Source organism: Paramacrobiotus metropolitanus, unplaced genomic scaffold, assembly GCF_019649055.1.
Source record: "Paramacrobiotus metropolitanus isolate TYO unplaced genomic scaffold, Prichtersi_v1.0 Parri_scaffold0000041, whole genome shotgun sequence".
In the NCBI taxonomy this organism is placed as follows: Eukaryota; Metazoa; Tardigrada; class Eutardigrada; order Parachela; family Macrobiotidae; genus Paramacrobiotus; species Paramacrobiotus metropolitanus.
The window spans coordinates 890,357-904,888 of record NW_026570261.1 but is presented as its reverse complement, the minus strand read 5'-3'; the positions used below and the strand labels follow the sequence as shown (position 1 = coordinate 904,888).

The 14,532-nt window shown below is 41.1% G+C and overlaps 2 protein-coding genes across 2 annotated transcripts; one reads left to right on the top strand and one right to left on the bottom strand.

Moving 5' to 3' along the window:
• Positions 1-324: 324 nt before the first annotated feature.
• On the bottom strand, positions 325-7,571 carry LOC129590666 (coiled-coil domain-containing protein 22 homolog). The gene is made up of 13 exons (XM_055486004.1): positions 7,391-7,571; positions 7,035-7,206; positions 6,797-6,938; positions 5,079-5,206; positions 4,159-4,374; positions 4,002-4,100; positions 3,698-3,733; positions 3,190-3,330; positions 2,286-2,408; positions 2,036-2,152; positions 1,261-1,614; positions 712-804; positions 325-636 (listed from the first exon to the last, which is right to left on the bottom strand). Exons 1-13 carry the CDS (start codon positions 7,438-7,440, stop codon positions 526-528), a joined length of 1,782 nt encoding a protein of 593 aa, XP_055341979.1. The 5' UTR covers positions 7,441-7,571; the 3' UTR covers positions 325-525.
• Positions 7,572-7,777: 206 nt separating this feature from the next.
• LOC129590634 (transmembrane protein 184C-like) lies at positions 7,778-12,830 on the top strand. Its single transcript, XM_055485966.1, has 7 exons — positions 7,778-8,587; positions 9,081-9,286; positions 9,487-9,561; positions 9,628-9,834; positions 10,202-10,334; positions 10,841-10,982; positions 11,897-12,830. The coding sequence occupies exons 1-7, from the start codon at positions 8,225-8,227 to the stop codon at positions 12,133-12,135; spliced, it is 1,365 nt and encodes a 454-aa protein (XP_055341941.1). The 5' UTR covers positions 7,778-8,224; the 3' UTR covers positions 12,136-12,830.
• The last annotated feature ends 1,702 nt before the right edge of the window (positions 12,831-14,532 follow it).

Genomic DNA, 14,532 nt, shown 5'->3' with positions numbered 1-14,532 from the left:
GAAATAAATTATTAATAATACTAATTTTTAGGGAAAAACGTAGGTATTTGTAAAATCAGACCATTCTCCTGGAATGTTTAGGCTTCGTTGGCTTCGTTGTTTCAGAACAACGATTCCGATTTGAGTTTTGTTATCACGGCAAATGTTTAGATGGTACACTATTAAACCCTAGGGAGAAATTCTGTACAGTACTTACAACTTATCCGGGATAAATTTCTGTACCTAGTTTTGGCAACTATGCGCACTGGAGGGCGCTGCTGCACAAGCAATTTTCAATGAAAAGTACATAACTGGTTCAAGTTTCCACTTTCCACGATACAGATACTGTTCATGTTCGAATACCGGCATTTAGGGTATTGAATCCTTGACCGTTTTTTGTCATACCAAGAATTAACCGGCCAACATCAAACATGCATGTTTGACTACGTAATCGCAAGGTAAAGCAATACATATTAGAAATCACAACTAAAATGGTTAACAATCAAACAGCATACAAAAAGGGGAAGAAATGCGCGCAAAGCATGTTCATCGCTTGAGCGCCGCCGTCATGGCGGCGTTCTCCTTCTTGACCTGCGCGAGATCCTCGCGGATCCGCTGCAGATTGGTCTCCTTGTCGCGCTTCATCTCCGCGTCCACCTGCACGAAACGTTCAACCACAACTATGCAGCAATTACTCTATACAGTACACACTAACTACAAGGAAACACCCACCTCGTCTTCCAAATCTTTGGTTTCCCGCACAATCAACCCGGTGGTTTCAACGGCGCCGATCAAACACGAACACAACTCATGGAATGCGGCTACCTAAGACACACCATCAAAACGATTTTTAAAAAAAAGCATAATTAAAACAATAATTAAAATTAAGCTTAAAGTAACCACTGAAATAAAAATTAAATAAGGATTCACATAAACGGTTAAAATAAAAAACAAATATGTAAAAATCACAACGAGAAACAAAAGGGAGAAATAAAATAAAAATAATAAGAATTCAAAAAGAATTAGTTAACAAAGATTTATTTACGAGATAAATTTCTGTACGCGAAACAAATTCCTATATAAAATCAGTATTAAAAAGGAATTCAGACAGGAATTATAATGCGAGCAAAACTGATATTCAAACCGAATAAACACGCCATGAATGAGGAGGGCTCAAATAAACCTCCAAATTTGAAAAAAATAAAATTCCAAATAAATAACTCAAATAAATAACCGAATAGCTCCAATAAAATTTAAAATTCCAGAAGCTACGATCAGCACCTGTTTATACGCGCGCCGAACAAACTCATCGTTGCGCGCATCGCGGAACATGAGCTCGTCGGTCTCGGTGAAGGCACGGTCCAACCGCCCCGAGAGCTGGTTGATCTCCTTCTGCAGGAGGCGCGTGTCGCGGATGATCTTGTCGATCTCGGCGCGCTGCTTCTTAATGTTGGCCACGATCTCCAGGATGCGCTTGGTGTAGGATGTCCGACTGCTCGAAGGATTCTCCGCCACGCGCTCGTACTCCTTCCGCAGCGCCGCCACGTAGTCGTCGCGCTCGGCCAGCTCGTTGTGCAGCTGCGAGGCCGTCTGCTTGCTCTGCCGGATCTCGTCTTTCAACCGCTCCGCCGAGCCCTAAACAAACACCGAAAATTTTTATAAGAACTCATCGATATCTTTATCCAATTTTTCTTATTCGGAAAAAAATTTAATTTATTTCTTGTTTATTTATTGCCAGTCAAACGAAACGAACCTGCGCTTATAGTGATAACTGATAATTACTTGCACTTTACATTCTTAAATTATGATAATTGTTAAAAGTCATGTGCTCAACAAAAAATTAATTTACCTTTAAACTAATATTAATTGCTTATTATTTAAATAAATTCATTAATTTACAATTCAATTTTCTGAAACGGTCAAATAGACCCGTAAAAATATGGAATAAATAACAAATAATATAATTACAGGAACTGTGAAAAATTAGAAAAAACGCGTGAATTAGTTTATTATATTATACTTTTTTAACAATTAAATTAACTGGATAAGTATTTACTTCGTTAGCCAGTGATTGTTGGCGGATCTGCGTCAGTTCGCTGGCCATCCGCACTTGGCTGGCTTCCCATTCTTCATGCATACTTTCCAGAGCGCTGTTCAGCTCGTCGATTGATTTCTGCCAAAAAGATACAGAAACCAATAATTATTTTCCAAATTCTGCCGTTCTAAACCGAGTATATTTTTTCGTTTGAATTAACCAGTAAATAATTAATAATTTACTAAACAATTCCGCGAACCGTTTTCTTTACCTGGACCGAATTCTCGCTGATGACATCCCCCTCGGCGCTCTCCGCGGCCACTTGCCGCTTCACACTGGTCGTCGTTTCGAACGTCCGCAGGAATTCCTGGCCTTCACGAATCGCCGACTCCGTCTGTAATAAAACCAATCAAAAATCACGCGCGCAACATATATTAAATTCTCTATGGATGATGATTTCTTCAACGGGACGTATCGCGGAAATTATAGCACTGTCCTTATACAACACCGTGCGCTGTTGTAGAGCTTCTCGCTGACATCGGTATGCTGTGTAACGTGGGGCCTTATGGGCGCCCATGTACCTTCGACGGCGAAACAGCGGCGAACCCGGATTGAGGCTTTAATGCCGAAATCTAAGGTGCGCACCGTGGCGCATCAAACACCGACTAATGAGATCGGATCCTAGAGCCAGCGCAGCTGTGCTGTAGGTCCGTCAAAACACAGCAGCAATGTGTGGATGGAAATCCCCAGAACAGCAAAACACAACGGCGAATGGCCAATCATGAAGGCGGAGCTATCGGCCTTCACAGCTGCTTTTTAGAATAATTTGTTACAGATACACAGACCCGCCGATTCCACCAACAAACAGTTACGAAAGCAGACGAAATTCGAATTATGTAGGGCGTCTATCTGATGTGATCTGCCGGTATTACAGTGAGCGCAAACAAAGAGGAAAGCACACAACTTTAGGGGTCTTGTTTTAAATAGAAAAACGCACTCAATAAGCGCCTCGTGGTAATTGGTTAGTGCCACTCATCTACGCTACTACGGTATTCGACCCAAATGCAAACACCAACACAGACTGATCAGTGAATTCGTGACTGCGTTATCTTCAATTTTCTGCGAGTAATTTTGCGGCGTAGTGGCCGCATTAAGTTCCTACATAAATCGCGTACCTTGTTGACGCTCTGCGAGAGGGCGTCGATGTGGCCGGTCAGCTGGCGAATGTTGTCGGTGGCCAGCTGCACCTGCTTGTTCAGCGCGGCGGCCTTTTCTTCTTCGGTCAACTCCACTTCCGGCGGGCTACTCGGTGTTGCCTTGAGAATAACGAAGAGAAAAATTATATGATTTTATAATAATAGTTTTTGCTAAATTCTTATCTTGTCTCTTGACACTGCTTTATAACAACAAAAGCAACTCTACAAACTGCAAAAATTACCAAAATAGTATCATTAAAAGACACTCACTAATGCACAGCGTGACTTGAAAATACCAATCCCAACATCCGCACTTTACGAAACGCTTGCAACTTTGATTCGGCAATCACCACGACGAAATTCGCAACGGAAAAGCGTTTATAATTATTGTCATCAATATGAATTATTAAAATCATTACGCCCTAATTTTCTAGGTTTTATGTCGGACTGCATTTGGGGGTTTTGATTTTTCTTATTTTGTAATCACCTCTTCGGCCTTTTCCGGAGCGCTTTTACCCAACTTCTACAAGAAAAAAAGAGAAGAAAATAATTATCATTTCATTTGGGCAGAAAACAAAAAAAAGTAATCAAAAGAAAATTTTATGAATAAAATAAGAATAACTCGGTAACAAAAATATGGGAATACGAACAAAATTAACAAAATAATACCCAAAAAGATATATCAATAATTAAAACAATAACAAATAAAATCAGCATTAACAAATAATAAAAAGAATAAAATAAAAACCCAAGAAATACAACGAGAATAAATCGTAACAGGCTGAAAATACCGGTTTCCGCGGCGGTAACGCGGGTTTCTGGCGCGCCGCCCGGGCTTCCGCGGGGATTTGTTCGGCCACCGCCTTCTTCACGCTGGACATCACTTTGGCCTAAACAGCAATAAAAATCTACAAAACTCTGAAAAGTTTTGCTGCTTATTGCACTTACTGAAGCACGGGAGCGCGATGCGGCAGCTCCGACCAATCTGAGGCTGTTGAACTCCACGATGGAGGTGATCAACGCGGCGGGATACTCGGACGGGTCGGAGGTGTGGATTTGTTGGGTTATCACAGGGAAATCGTTATCACTGGTTGTCGGCTGACCGGGACCGGTGGACAGGACGGTGATGCGCTGGGAACGGAACGGCGTCACAACGGCGCTGGACTGTAAAGGAATATCAATGAGGGAAAATTTAAAAAAAAATAATGGAAACCTCCAATATCAAATTGCCAATGCAAATATAACCAAAACATAAAATAAAAAAGGCAAAATAAATTAATTTCAAATTCTACGTCACAGCCGGCCGTACAAAATGAGTCTCTCAATTTTGATTCGGCGTTGTTCAAACTTTTGAGCCATTCTACTACAACGGACCATAACCACAGCTGGGTTGTGGTTAATCATAATTAGAAGACAATTATTCGATCACGTTTACAACTTATCTTTTTTAACATCATTAATGCAATTAATTTTCGGTACAAGTATTCATAAATTAGACACATCTATTCTTAAGCTAACTTTATAATGTAAAATAAAATTCCAGAAACCAAGAAATTTTATTTGTTTTGAATTTTGTTTTATTTATTTCGTTTTTTGTTATTTTATTTTGTTGTTTTCTTCAGAAAAAAACACTTTTTATTTATTTATTTATTTTATTTATTTTCTTTTATGGAGTGCAGTAAAAATTGATACCTCTATATCTGTACACGCTAAAAATCGGAAAACAAGTCCAAGGCAAATTTAATTACAAAAATATTAGTATGCATAATTATAATAAAATACCTCTATACAAAAACACGTTATTGCTCTGTGGGCCCTAATAGCTGCCGGTAAACGAAAAATTAAACGTAAAAAAGGGGAAACTGTACCGCTGTGGAATGGGGCAGCGAGGAAGAGGAAGGATCGGCGTAATCCCACAGGGCCATCGGCAGCCAGGGACGCTGCAGTTCCCGCTTCACGGCCAGCTCAATATCCCGCGCGAATACCGTTCCGTAAGCTATATTAAAATTAAAAGAAATGCCACTGTTATACCACCAAATCAGTAGGAATTCAAACGGAAAACATGAATTATTCAACAATAAATACAATTAAAAAATCCACATAAAAATTATACAGAAGATCTTCATTTAAAATCTACGCTCAATAATCTCCAAAAGGTTAACGCTAACCATAAGTCAGTTAAAGAAAAAATTAACCATCAGTTAAATACGTACACCAACATAGAAATAATACGAGTGCATCATAAGTTAAAAAGAAAAATCAACACGAAATTTCTCGTAACGAAACGCTTGCTTGTCGCCACGAATGCTTTCTTATGATCTGCATATTCGTCGCGCAAAAAAATTATTATTATCTACATACTAATAATTAATATAATTATTATTATTATCTACAACATTCTGGTAAATTGGCGTGGCACCATTTATCGAAAGCCAATATGCCACTACACTACGTTCCATTATAAAGCACACATAGTCCCAGTTTTCGTTACAGAGAGCTTTTATCGGTTGCCACGCTGAAATCAATGTTCCACTAGTACTACTCGAAACGCACTTTAAATGCGTTTTTTAAGATACAGAGCCGAGAGTTCTGTAAAAGTGAATCTACCAATGGTGCAGCGCTGAATCTTATAGAGCGTTACAGAGCAACGAGACCTCGGACTCTGAAAGCGCCCAGTTACCATAGCTGGCTGAATTGGTCAACAATTTATTTATTTTTCACAAAAATGTTGTGGCAGTTTCCTTTCTGTTTTTCTGACGATTTTAAGTTTTGTTCAGTTGAAGAAATCAAACGACTGGTGAAAAAGCGAAAGGCAGTTGCACGTAAAGTACGCCGAGGTGGAATTTTATCATTCCTCACGCTGATGGCGAAGTTGCCTGTTGCCATCGATACAAATGCAAAAATGCACAGTCTGAGGCAGCTAAAACAGTGAACAAAGCAGAACTGGAAATGTTGATTCGATAGAAACAATTAAACACCCTCAAAACTTGAAAATTAAAAATAGGACTTATAGACGACTGGAAATGTTGATTCGATAGAAACAATTAAACACCCTCAAAACTTGAAAATTAAAAATAGGACTTATAGACGCACAGCGGACTGTGCATCCACATCAGAAAATGAATTTGACCTAGCAAGAAATGCGAGTTCTGTATCGTAACGGAGCCAGGAGAGTTCCTTTTAGATACAGAACACTTTTAACTCGGTCGTCCAATCAGCGGTAGGGGGGTGTGAACGAAACGTTACAGAACTTCCGGCTCTGTATCGTACAGAACGCATTTAAAGTGCGTTTCGAGTCTAGCTACTAATGACATATCTCACGATAGTTAGTATAGTAATTCAATAACAAATATGGCTGGTTTTCTTCAGAATCTATTAAAAGTAAAATTTAAAGAAAACATCAAAAACAATTCAAAAACCTAAAATTGCCAGTTGCCACATACGGCTTCATTCATTCTAAAACCAAATATAAATCAAAAACGATTAATAATATTAATAACATGCTATCTATTTGATCTGTTTTGAAATATTTTTGTTTTGAAAATAATTAAAGTTAAAGCAGCAAAATAAATATATCCAAACTCACACTGCGCACTGACGCCCAGGCCCACCGCGCCGCTCTCCTCCTTGGGGAGTTTATCCATTAAAAACAGCAGCAGCTTCCGCACTTCATTCTCCCCACCGTACAGAAACGCTTCATACCCAATTTCCCCGGGATACCCCACCGTCTGCAATCAATCCGAATCAACAGTCGAATTTTTCTGATTAAGACAGAGAAAAACCCCTGGAAAATGGCAACCCCGGGGGCGGATGGGTTTCCTCACTTTGCAGGCATCGGCCAGCGCGGCGGCCTGGCGGTACTTGGTGGCCATGGAGGCCGACAGGCGGGTGGGCACCTGCAGTTGCGGGTTAATGGCGCGCAGGCACACGGCGGCCGACTGCACCAGGAGCTCCGTGGGGAAATCGCGGATGGACAGAACATCGTCGCCCACTTCGCTGCAAGATTACAACACACGGGAAATGCAATACCGCATTACCATAGCTGGAAGTAATGCTAACTAATCGTAGAATTTTTTAAATTATTTTTCGAAAAATAATAACCAGTGTGAAAATTAAATTCAAATTTTTAACGAATAAAATCGCGGATTACTGGTGTTATGGGAACTGCAGTGCTGCTTACCAGCCAAGTTTTCGCAGCGTCTGGATGATAATCCCGTCCACTTCCGCCATGTTTTGCGTTCAGAAACGTTTGAATGTATGAAACAAATATTATGACATAACCAGCATGTTGGAACCAGGAGGCTTTCAACGCGAAAATATTCCGGAGAGGAAAATCAGGAGAATGAAATTAGGAAAATAACGACTATAACGTCATAACGAAAACCAAACATGCGCATCGACAGCTCAAAGATCAAAGATGAAAGTCGCATACATTCAGACCACCGCCTGCGGGTGCTACCCACTACGGCAAAGCGCCGTTCAGCAGGCTGCCGCCCGCAGTCGCTGGTAGAACACGATGATTCATGTTATTCACGGTCGACTTACCTATCTTCAAGCGAGACTTTATCGCGTCGACTTTGTTCGTCACTGCAGATTTGAAATTTGGAGCAAATTCAAAAAGTCACATTCTTATCATATTTTCCTATTTCCTGGAATGTAAGCTCTCAAGGATGCTCATTTTTTAAACCGTGGTATTGTTTTTGATATACTTTCTCCCAGTTTTGATATTCCCCGCGTTTTCTAGCAAGTTTTTACCTTTGTACAGAAAATCCAGACAGTCCATGAAATCTGTCATTGATTTATTCTGATTTCGTGGAAACCTTCATCCAGGAACCGTTGCTTTCTGTTTTTTAATATTCTGGATACAAGATCCTGATGAAACGCTCATCTGTCAAACTTTTTACCATCGCATCATCACCGTGAAATCAAGGATGTCATCCAGACGCTAATTCCCAGAAAATCATCCCTGAATCTTCCCGTTTCCTCTCCCCTCGGTCTTTCTCCCCTCCCCATCATGTCCGCCGAGGAACTCCCCGCCGACCCCTCCTCCCGCACCCCCCTGCACCGCTCCCCCTCGTGGACGGGGCCGACCGCCCGCGAGATCTGCACCAAGTGGCGTTCCTGGCTGGAACCGCTGGTCTTCACCGTCTACGTCATCCTGCTGATTGTGGCGCTGCCGTTGTGCGTGCTGGTCTTCAAGCACGAGGAGACCAATCTGCGCACCCGCACCTGGTTCATCGGGGGGATCTTTGTGTTCCTCAGTGTGCCCGTGTCGCTGCACACGCTGGTGCAGCATCTGATTCACTACACGAAACCGAGTTTGCAACGGCATATTATCCGGATTTTGTGGATGCCCACGATTTATGCTGCGTCCGCGGTAAGAAAATGAGAAATAAGGTATTTTTTCGTTAAAATTATTTTCTAACAATTTTTTGGGAGGGTTTACGGCGTTACAAAATTTTTGTTGTCAATAATTTCCACTATTTTGTTTAAAAGTTTATTTTTTAATAATTTTTACGATGCTTTACGGCGTTATACGATTTATGTATGTTTTCGGTTTATTTATATTATCTTACTTGAAAATTAGTTTTTTGTAATAATTTTTACGATGTTTGTCTATATCACAGAATTTTGCATTCGATTTTTCCACAATGCATTCTTCAGGCGAATAATTTAAAAATTATCAGTTTTTGTTTATTCTGGATTTCGATTGCACTGCGTGTTTTATTTCTGGTGAAAAGAATAAGTAGAAGCAGTTATAAATCAGCAAATATTGGAGACAGAGATGAATTGGAAAGGGTGAAAATTGCTTAATCTAATTATTATTGGAAATCTAATTATGGTTGTGGATTTACTGGATTGGTTTACAGTGGTTTTCCCTGCGCTTTCCTTCCGGAGCCATTTATTTCGACACATTCCGCTCGTGCTACGAAGCCTACGTGATTTACAATTTTATGCGTTTCCTGTTGAATTATCTGGAGGAACGCTGCGACATTGTGTACGCGCTGGAGCTGAAGCCGCAGCAGTGCCACTTCGTCCCCGTCCGTTTTGTCCTGCCGTCATGGGCCATGGGATAGTGCGTAATACCGGCCTTTAAAACAGTATTATCTTTTCATTTTTATTGTTTTTATTCTTTTTAAATCTGAAATTTCTTCCCAACATCAGAAAGTAGTGCTCCGTATTTTTTAAATATTTTAAGAATTTATTATGAATTAATTTGTTGCTGTGTTTGTTAACCCCCGCAAAACCTTTATTTAATTTTTTTTTATTTTTTAGTAATTTCCTGACCAACTGCAAGTTAGGCGTCCTGCAGTACACCGTCGTGATGCCGGTTATCACCGCCACCGCTTTGTAAGTTGTGTATTATTTTTCTGTTATTTTATTTTTGCCGGTCGATAAAAGTATAATATTTTACAGCGTCTGCGAGTCACTGAACGTGTACAACGAAGGGACGTTCGACTTCACCAGCGCCTGGTCTTATTTGGTCGTATTGGCAAATTTATCGCAGATCTGGGCCATGTACTGTCTCATCCTCTTCTACCAGGCCTGCAAAGAAGAACTGGCGCCGATGCGGCCGTTGTCCAAATTCCTATGCGTCAAACTCATCGTCTTCGCTTCATTCTGGTAAAATTATAATTTTTTTTATTTTTATATAAATTTTTAATATTATATTTTTCATTTTTTCCTTAAAAGCAAGCGAAAGCATTTTCTCTAATTCGTAAAAACAATGGCAATGGCTTTTTTATGATTTTTTCCTTATGTTTTCTTGGTGTGCGTAGTGCAATCGTAGTGCGGTGGTTCTAAAATAAATTTAAATTCGATACGCTGTGGTAATTATTACGTGCCGAACAAACTGGATTGTTCTGATGAATGACTGTCTCATAATAATTTAACAAATTTTTTTTTGGAAATATCCGTGCGCTAAATTTCGGTTGGTTTTTTGCAGTTTTTATTCTGTACGAATTTTTCTGATTTTTTTATTGAACAACAGGCAGTCGATTGTCATCGCGATCGTGGTGAACGTCGGCCTGGCTAAGGGACAGAGCGCCATTCCCGAAACGGACATCAAGTCGGTCTCCACGGGGTTGCAGGATATCCTCATCTGCGGCGAAATGGTCTTGGCGGTACGTTATTAACTATTGGGAAAAATTTTACTCATTTGCACTTGTATCCCAATGTATCAATTCGCTATTCGTAAAAATAACAATGATTTCAGTATTTTAATTTAAGTGAACACTGTTTTTTTTTTCGCTCAAAGGTTTTGTTTTGCTTGTAAGGCACGCTACCGTAAGTCCATGTACGTAACCCAGTCTGTGCCCTTACACTACAGTTTCGCCTCGTCAATTGCAGCGTTACTGTTTATAGGAAGCCTTTAATCTTGTTATTTGAGCTATAATTTCGGAATCAGTATTTGTGGATTAATTTGTTTGTTTGTTTAAATTTTATTTATCATGTTCTATGACCAGGCTTCCTTCTTTATTAATCTGACGGCTGTTGCCTGTTGAAATTTAATTTTTAGGGATTTTCGCCCTGATTTCAGTGAACATTAATCTGTTTGATGCGGCTGTTAATGCACGTTTAACTGGCTACTGACAATCGGGATTTTCGGCTGACGCTGGTTGTTTTTCAGTCGATCGCGCATCATTTTGCTTTTTCCTACGTGCCCTACATCGATCTGGCCGCGCCGCAAGTGCCCTGCTGCACCTCCTTCTGGGCCATGATGGACGTCCGCGATGTCACCAGCGACATGGTCGAGCACGCCAAAGTCGTCGGTAAGTCTCCGCGCTCACACTGCGTCATTGCGAATAAATCTAAAGAAAACTGACAAAATATCTGTTAAAATATCACCAGCATTTCAACATTTTCACATAAAAATTCCCAGATAATGACTCTGTTTGATAGTTTTGGAAAGATGACATATTGTTGTTCTATTACCCAGATAATTATTAATAATTTATTTAATAATTATTAGTATTTGGTTTCTGTAACTTTGCCCTTGAAAAATTAGTGTTTTGGTTTATTTTGCGCTAGATTTTGCAACGTTTTAGAATTTTTAGAAATCTTTGAATCACGATAAGTATCGTACATGGGGCAGATCGTAGTGCGATGGTTCGAAAGCTTACACTTACGTTGCAGTATTCACTTCGGCAATGAACAGATTAGATTGTCGTTGTCAATGGCTTGTTTAGAATTACGTAACAGTTTTTTTTTCTTTTTAAATAATCCACAAACATGAAAATCTGTTTGTATCTATTATGTGAAGGTCCTTGAGAATAAGAAAAACGTACGACATTTTTCACATTCCGGACATTTTCACAATGAAGATTCGCGTGCCGGATGCCAGAGACGCGGTATTCTTCGCGTTGTTCCAAATTAGAAGTCTTGATAATTTATTATTAATTTCGTGTTACAAACTTCTATAAAAACACTAAATGTCACATAAGCAATCAATTTTCGAAAGTTTTTGTCATGTGGTACAACGCAGAGCATACCGTGTTTCTGGTATCCGGTACGCGAATCTTTGTTAGGACAATGTCCCGAATGCGAAAAACGACGAACTGGAAACCATGAACCCGATAATTCCATTAAATAAACTAGAATTTAATTAAGTTTATTCTGAAGCACAATTTTATAATTTGGACGCTTCATGAATAGTTACACAGGTGCGCTTTTTATGTTTTTCCAGGCACGCAGATCCGTGGCGGGCGTCCGGCGTACACCCCTCGCAGTCAGGACGAGCGAACGCGGTTAATAGACCCGGCGTCGCGGGCGCCCAGCGTCAGTTCCAGTCAGAACGACTTCGAGGTGCTCCAGCCGCCCCAAACCGGCGAGGTGGAGGTGCGCCGGCCGCGGCTGGACGACGAAGTGTTTCAGGAACCCATCCCGACCACGCGACACGATGAGCGCAGTGATTTGCTGGCGTGATTTGACTGTTTTGGTTGAAGCTTCAGTGCAATCTGTGATAGTTTGCGATTTCCTTTGTAATTTTCTACTTTAACTGCTCTGCGATTCATTGCTTTATTTTTGCCCGTGTTCCGCCAAAGATTTGGTTACGCTGATTTATAAAGGAAGGTGAAAAATGGGCTTTATGGAGAAATTTCAGTATTGCTTCGTTGCATGTTGGTTATTGTTATCACCGCCTTTTCTGCATGCATTACTAACGCTACGGAAGTCCGAAGCCGTAAATATGGCTAGCCGATATGATGTCGGCTTACACTGCGTCAACGTCGACCGTCACGAGGGCGGCGGTTAAGAAAAGAAACAACAAGAAAAGATCCTAAGAAATAAGAAAACCAAGAATCAAACCCTGGAAACATAAGAAAGCCTAAGAAAAACTAAGGCGGACTGGCAAAAGACTGGCTCTGACTCACTTCGTGACGAGTCGACATCGTGCCTGTACGACGTAGCGGCGGTAACGGCATCCCGTCGACGAAACGGCGGTTCACCGCGAAGCCTCCACTTGGCCAGATATCTGTGGCAGACACGGCTATTTCGTTCCAGCTGTATTTTCTTTCGCATCGCACCATTCCGCTTGCTTCGATTAAAATGTTTAATGTTTTTATCTAGCTATGTACGAGTATCTGCGCAAATGTGCAGTGTATTAATGCGCGTGCTGGCTGTCGCCCATTAAAAGAACGTTTTATTATTCTGAGTTTCCTGGCGCTATCGCTGTTACTAGAAAGCTGAGCAGTTAGCATCATAGCATAGCACTGATAACAAGCAGCAACAGTAGTTCATAGGAAAACAGTAGAAGGGTCACACTGCCATATTTCATCGTTTTTATGGAAGCATAAATCGTGTCAGATTGCCTACTGGCACGAGTTAGTGCCTTTTTTAGGTATCAACTGTCAGCTGTCTTGTTGTACTTTTGCACTAAATTTATGAGCTCTTAAGCTGCATGCTTCCGTAAGAAGCGTGATCGGTGATTGGTTTCTGGAGCAGTGTCCTCCAGTCCTCCTCCAGGCAAACCGACATAGTCTGAACCCTTGCCCCCGATTCTGTTATAATATCCGACAACAACTGGATGTCCGTTTGCCGCAAATTGACAGTGGACCATTGTGTGGGGTGTTTAGTGACATAAACCTCTACAGCAGACGCCCAATCACCGTTTCTGCCACCGCAGACATATATTCGATCACCGACAACACAAGCATCATGGTAATATCTGGGCAGTTTAAGAGGCTCTATTTCCTCCCATGCTCCAGTATCAGTGCTTAGACGAATTACACCAAAAGATATTTCGGCCATCTCCAGAATTATGCACCCCAAACTCCAAATGTCAGTTTTCCGTCCGTGTGCCTCCGAACCGGTGTGGGTACTTTGCATGTGAAAAATGTCATCCAGGTCACCGATCAACAGCTTTGTGCGGCGATTGTGTTTACTGAGTGGTGTTCGCTGATGTACCTACTAATACTCGTACAGACAAAGCAAGCTTTAATGCCCCTGCGCAGATGTATAAATAAATGCTGACATACAGAGTATGTACGTACAGTACATACGGGCCGGTGATACGGCGTTTTTTGCGGTCTGTCGTTCATGCTGCTGACAATTTTTTCGACTGCATGGACATTAGCCGTGCAAGCCCGTACATGTGTATTCAGTATTACTATTATATTCGGCGCAATCATGCATGCTTCCCATTAATAACAAAAGAACTGAACATCAACAAATGCAAAGCGCTCTAAAACGTTAGTAGACATCCAAACTTCAAACTCCGTCGCGTCGTTGATGCCACTGCGGACGAATAACAGAACTTCTTTGTATTAGCGATCTGCATGCCTCTTAGCAAGGTATTTGGTTAGAACGGTCTCAGAGCGGTCCTGCTGCTACAGTCAGTCGAATGAAAAAGCTCATCTTGTTTGTACTTCCAGTTAGTCCGTTATCCTACACTGTACACACTGCCTTCTGTTCGATTTTAAATCAGGTGCTGAGTTTTGGATACCCACACGATACCGTGCAAAAGCCAGATCGCAGTGAGTGGGTCTTCTGTCAAAATGGCTCCATAATTCCACCAAAAACACACGAAGATCTGTCAAATAAAAAAAGCTGTCGGCTTCCAGATGCAGTTCGACAGCGAGCAATGGTGAGTACGCGAAGCTTCGTAGAAGTACTGAAATCCGTTCGCTGACTAGCCAGATCTGAATCACACTGATACGCTTCGAAATCGAACAAATTAATCAATCTCATTCGACAGAGGCGGCCTAATCACAGAGAAAATTTGGTCTAAATTTGTCCCTATCGGCGCTAAATTTGTCCCAAGACCGATGCTGCATTTCCTCGTTGGATTTCGATACTGATCCGTTGGCGAAGGTATTCCGTGGC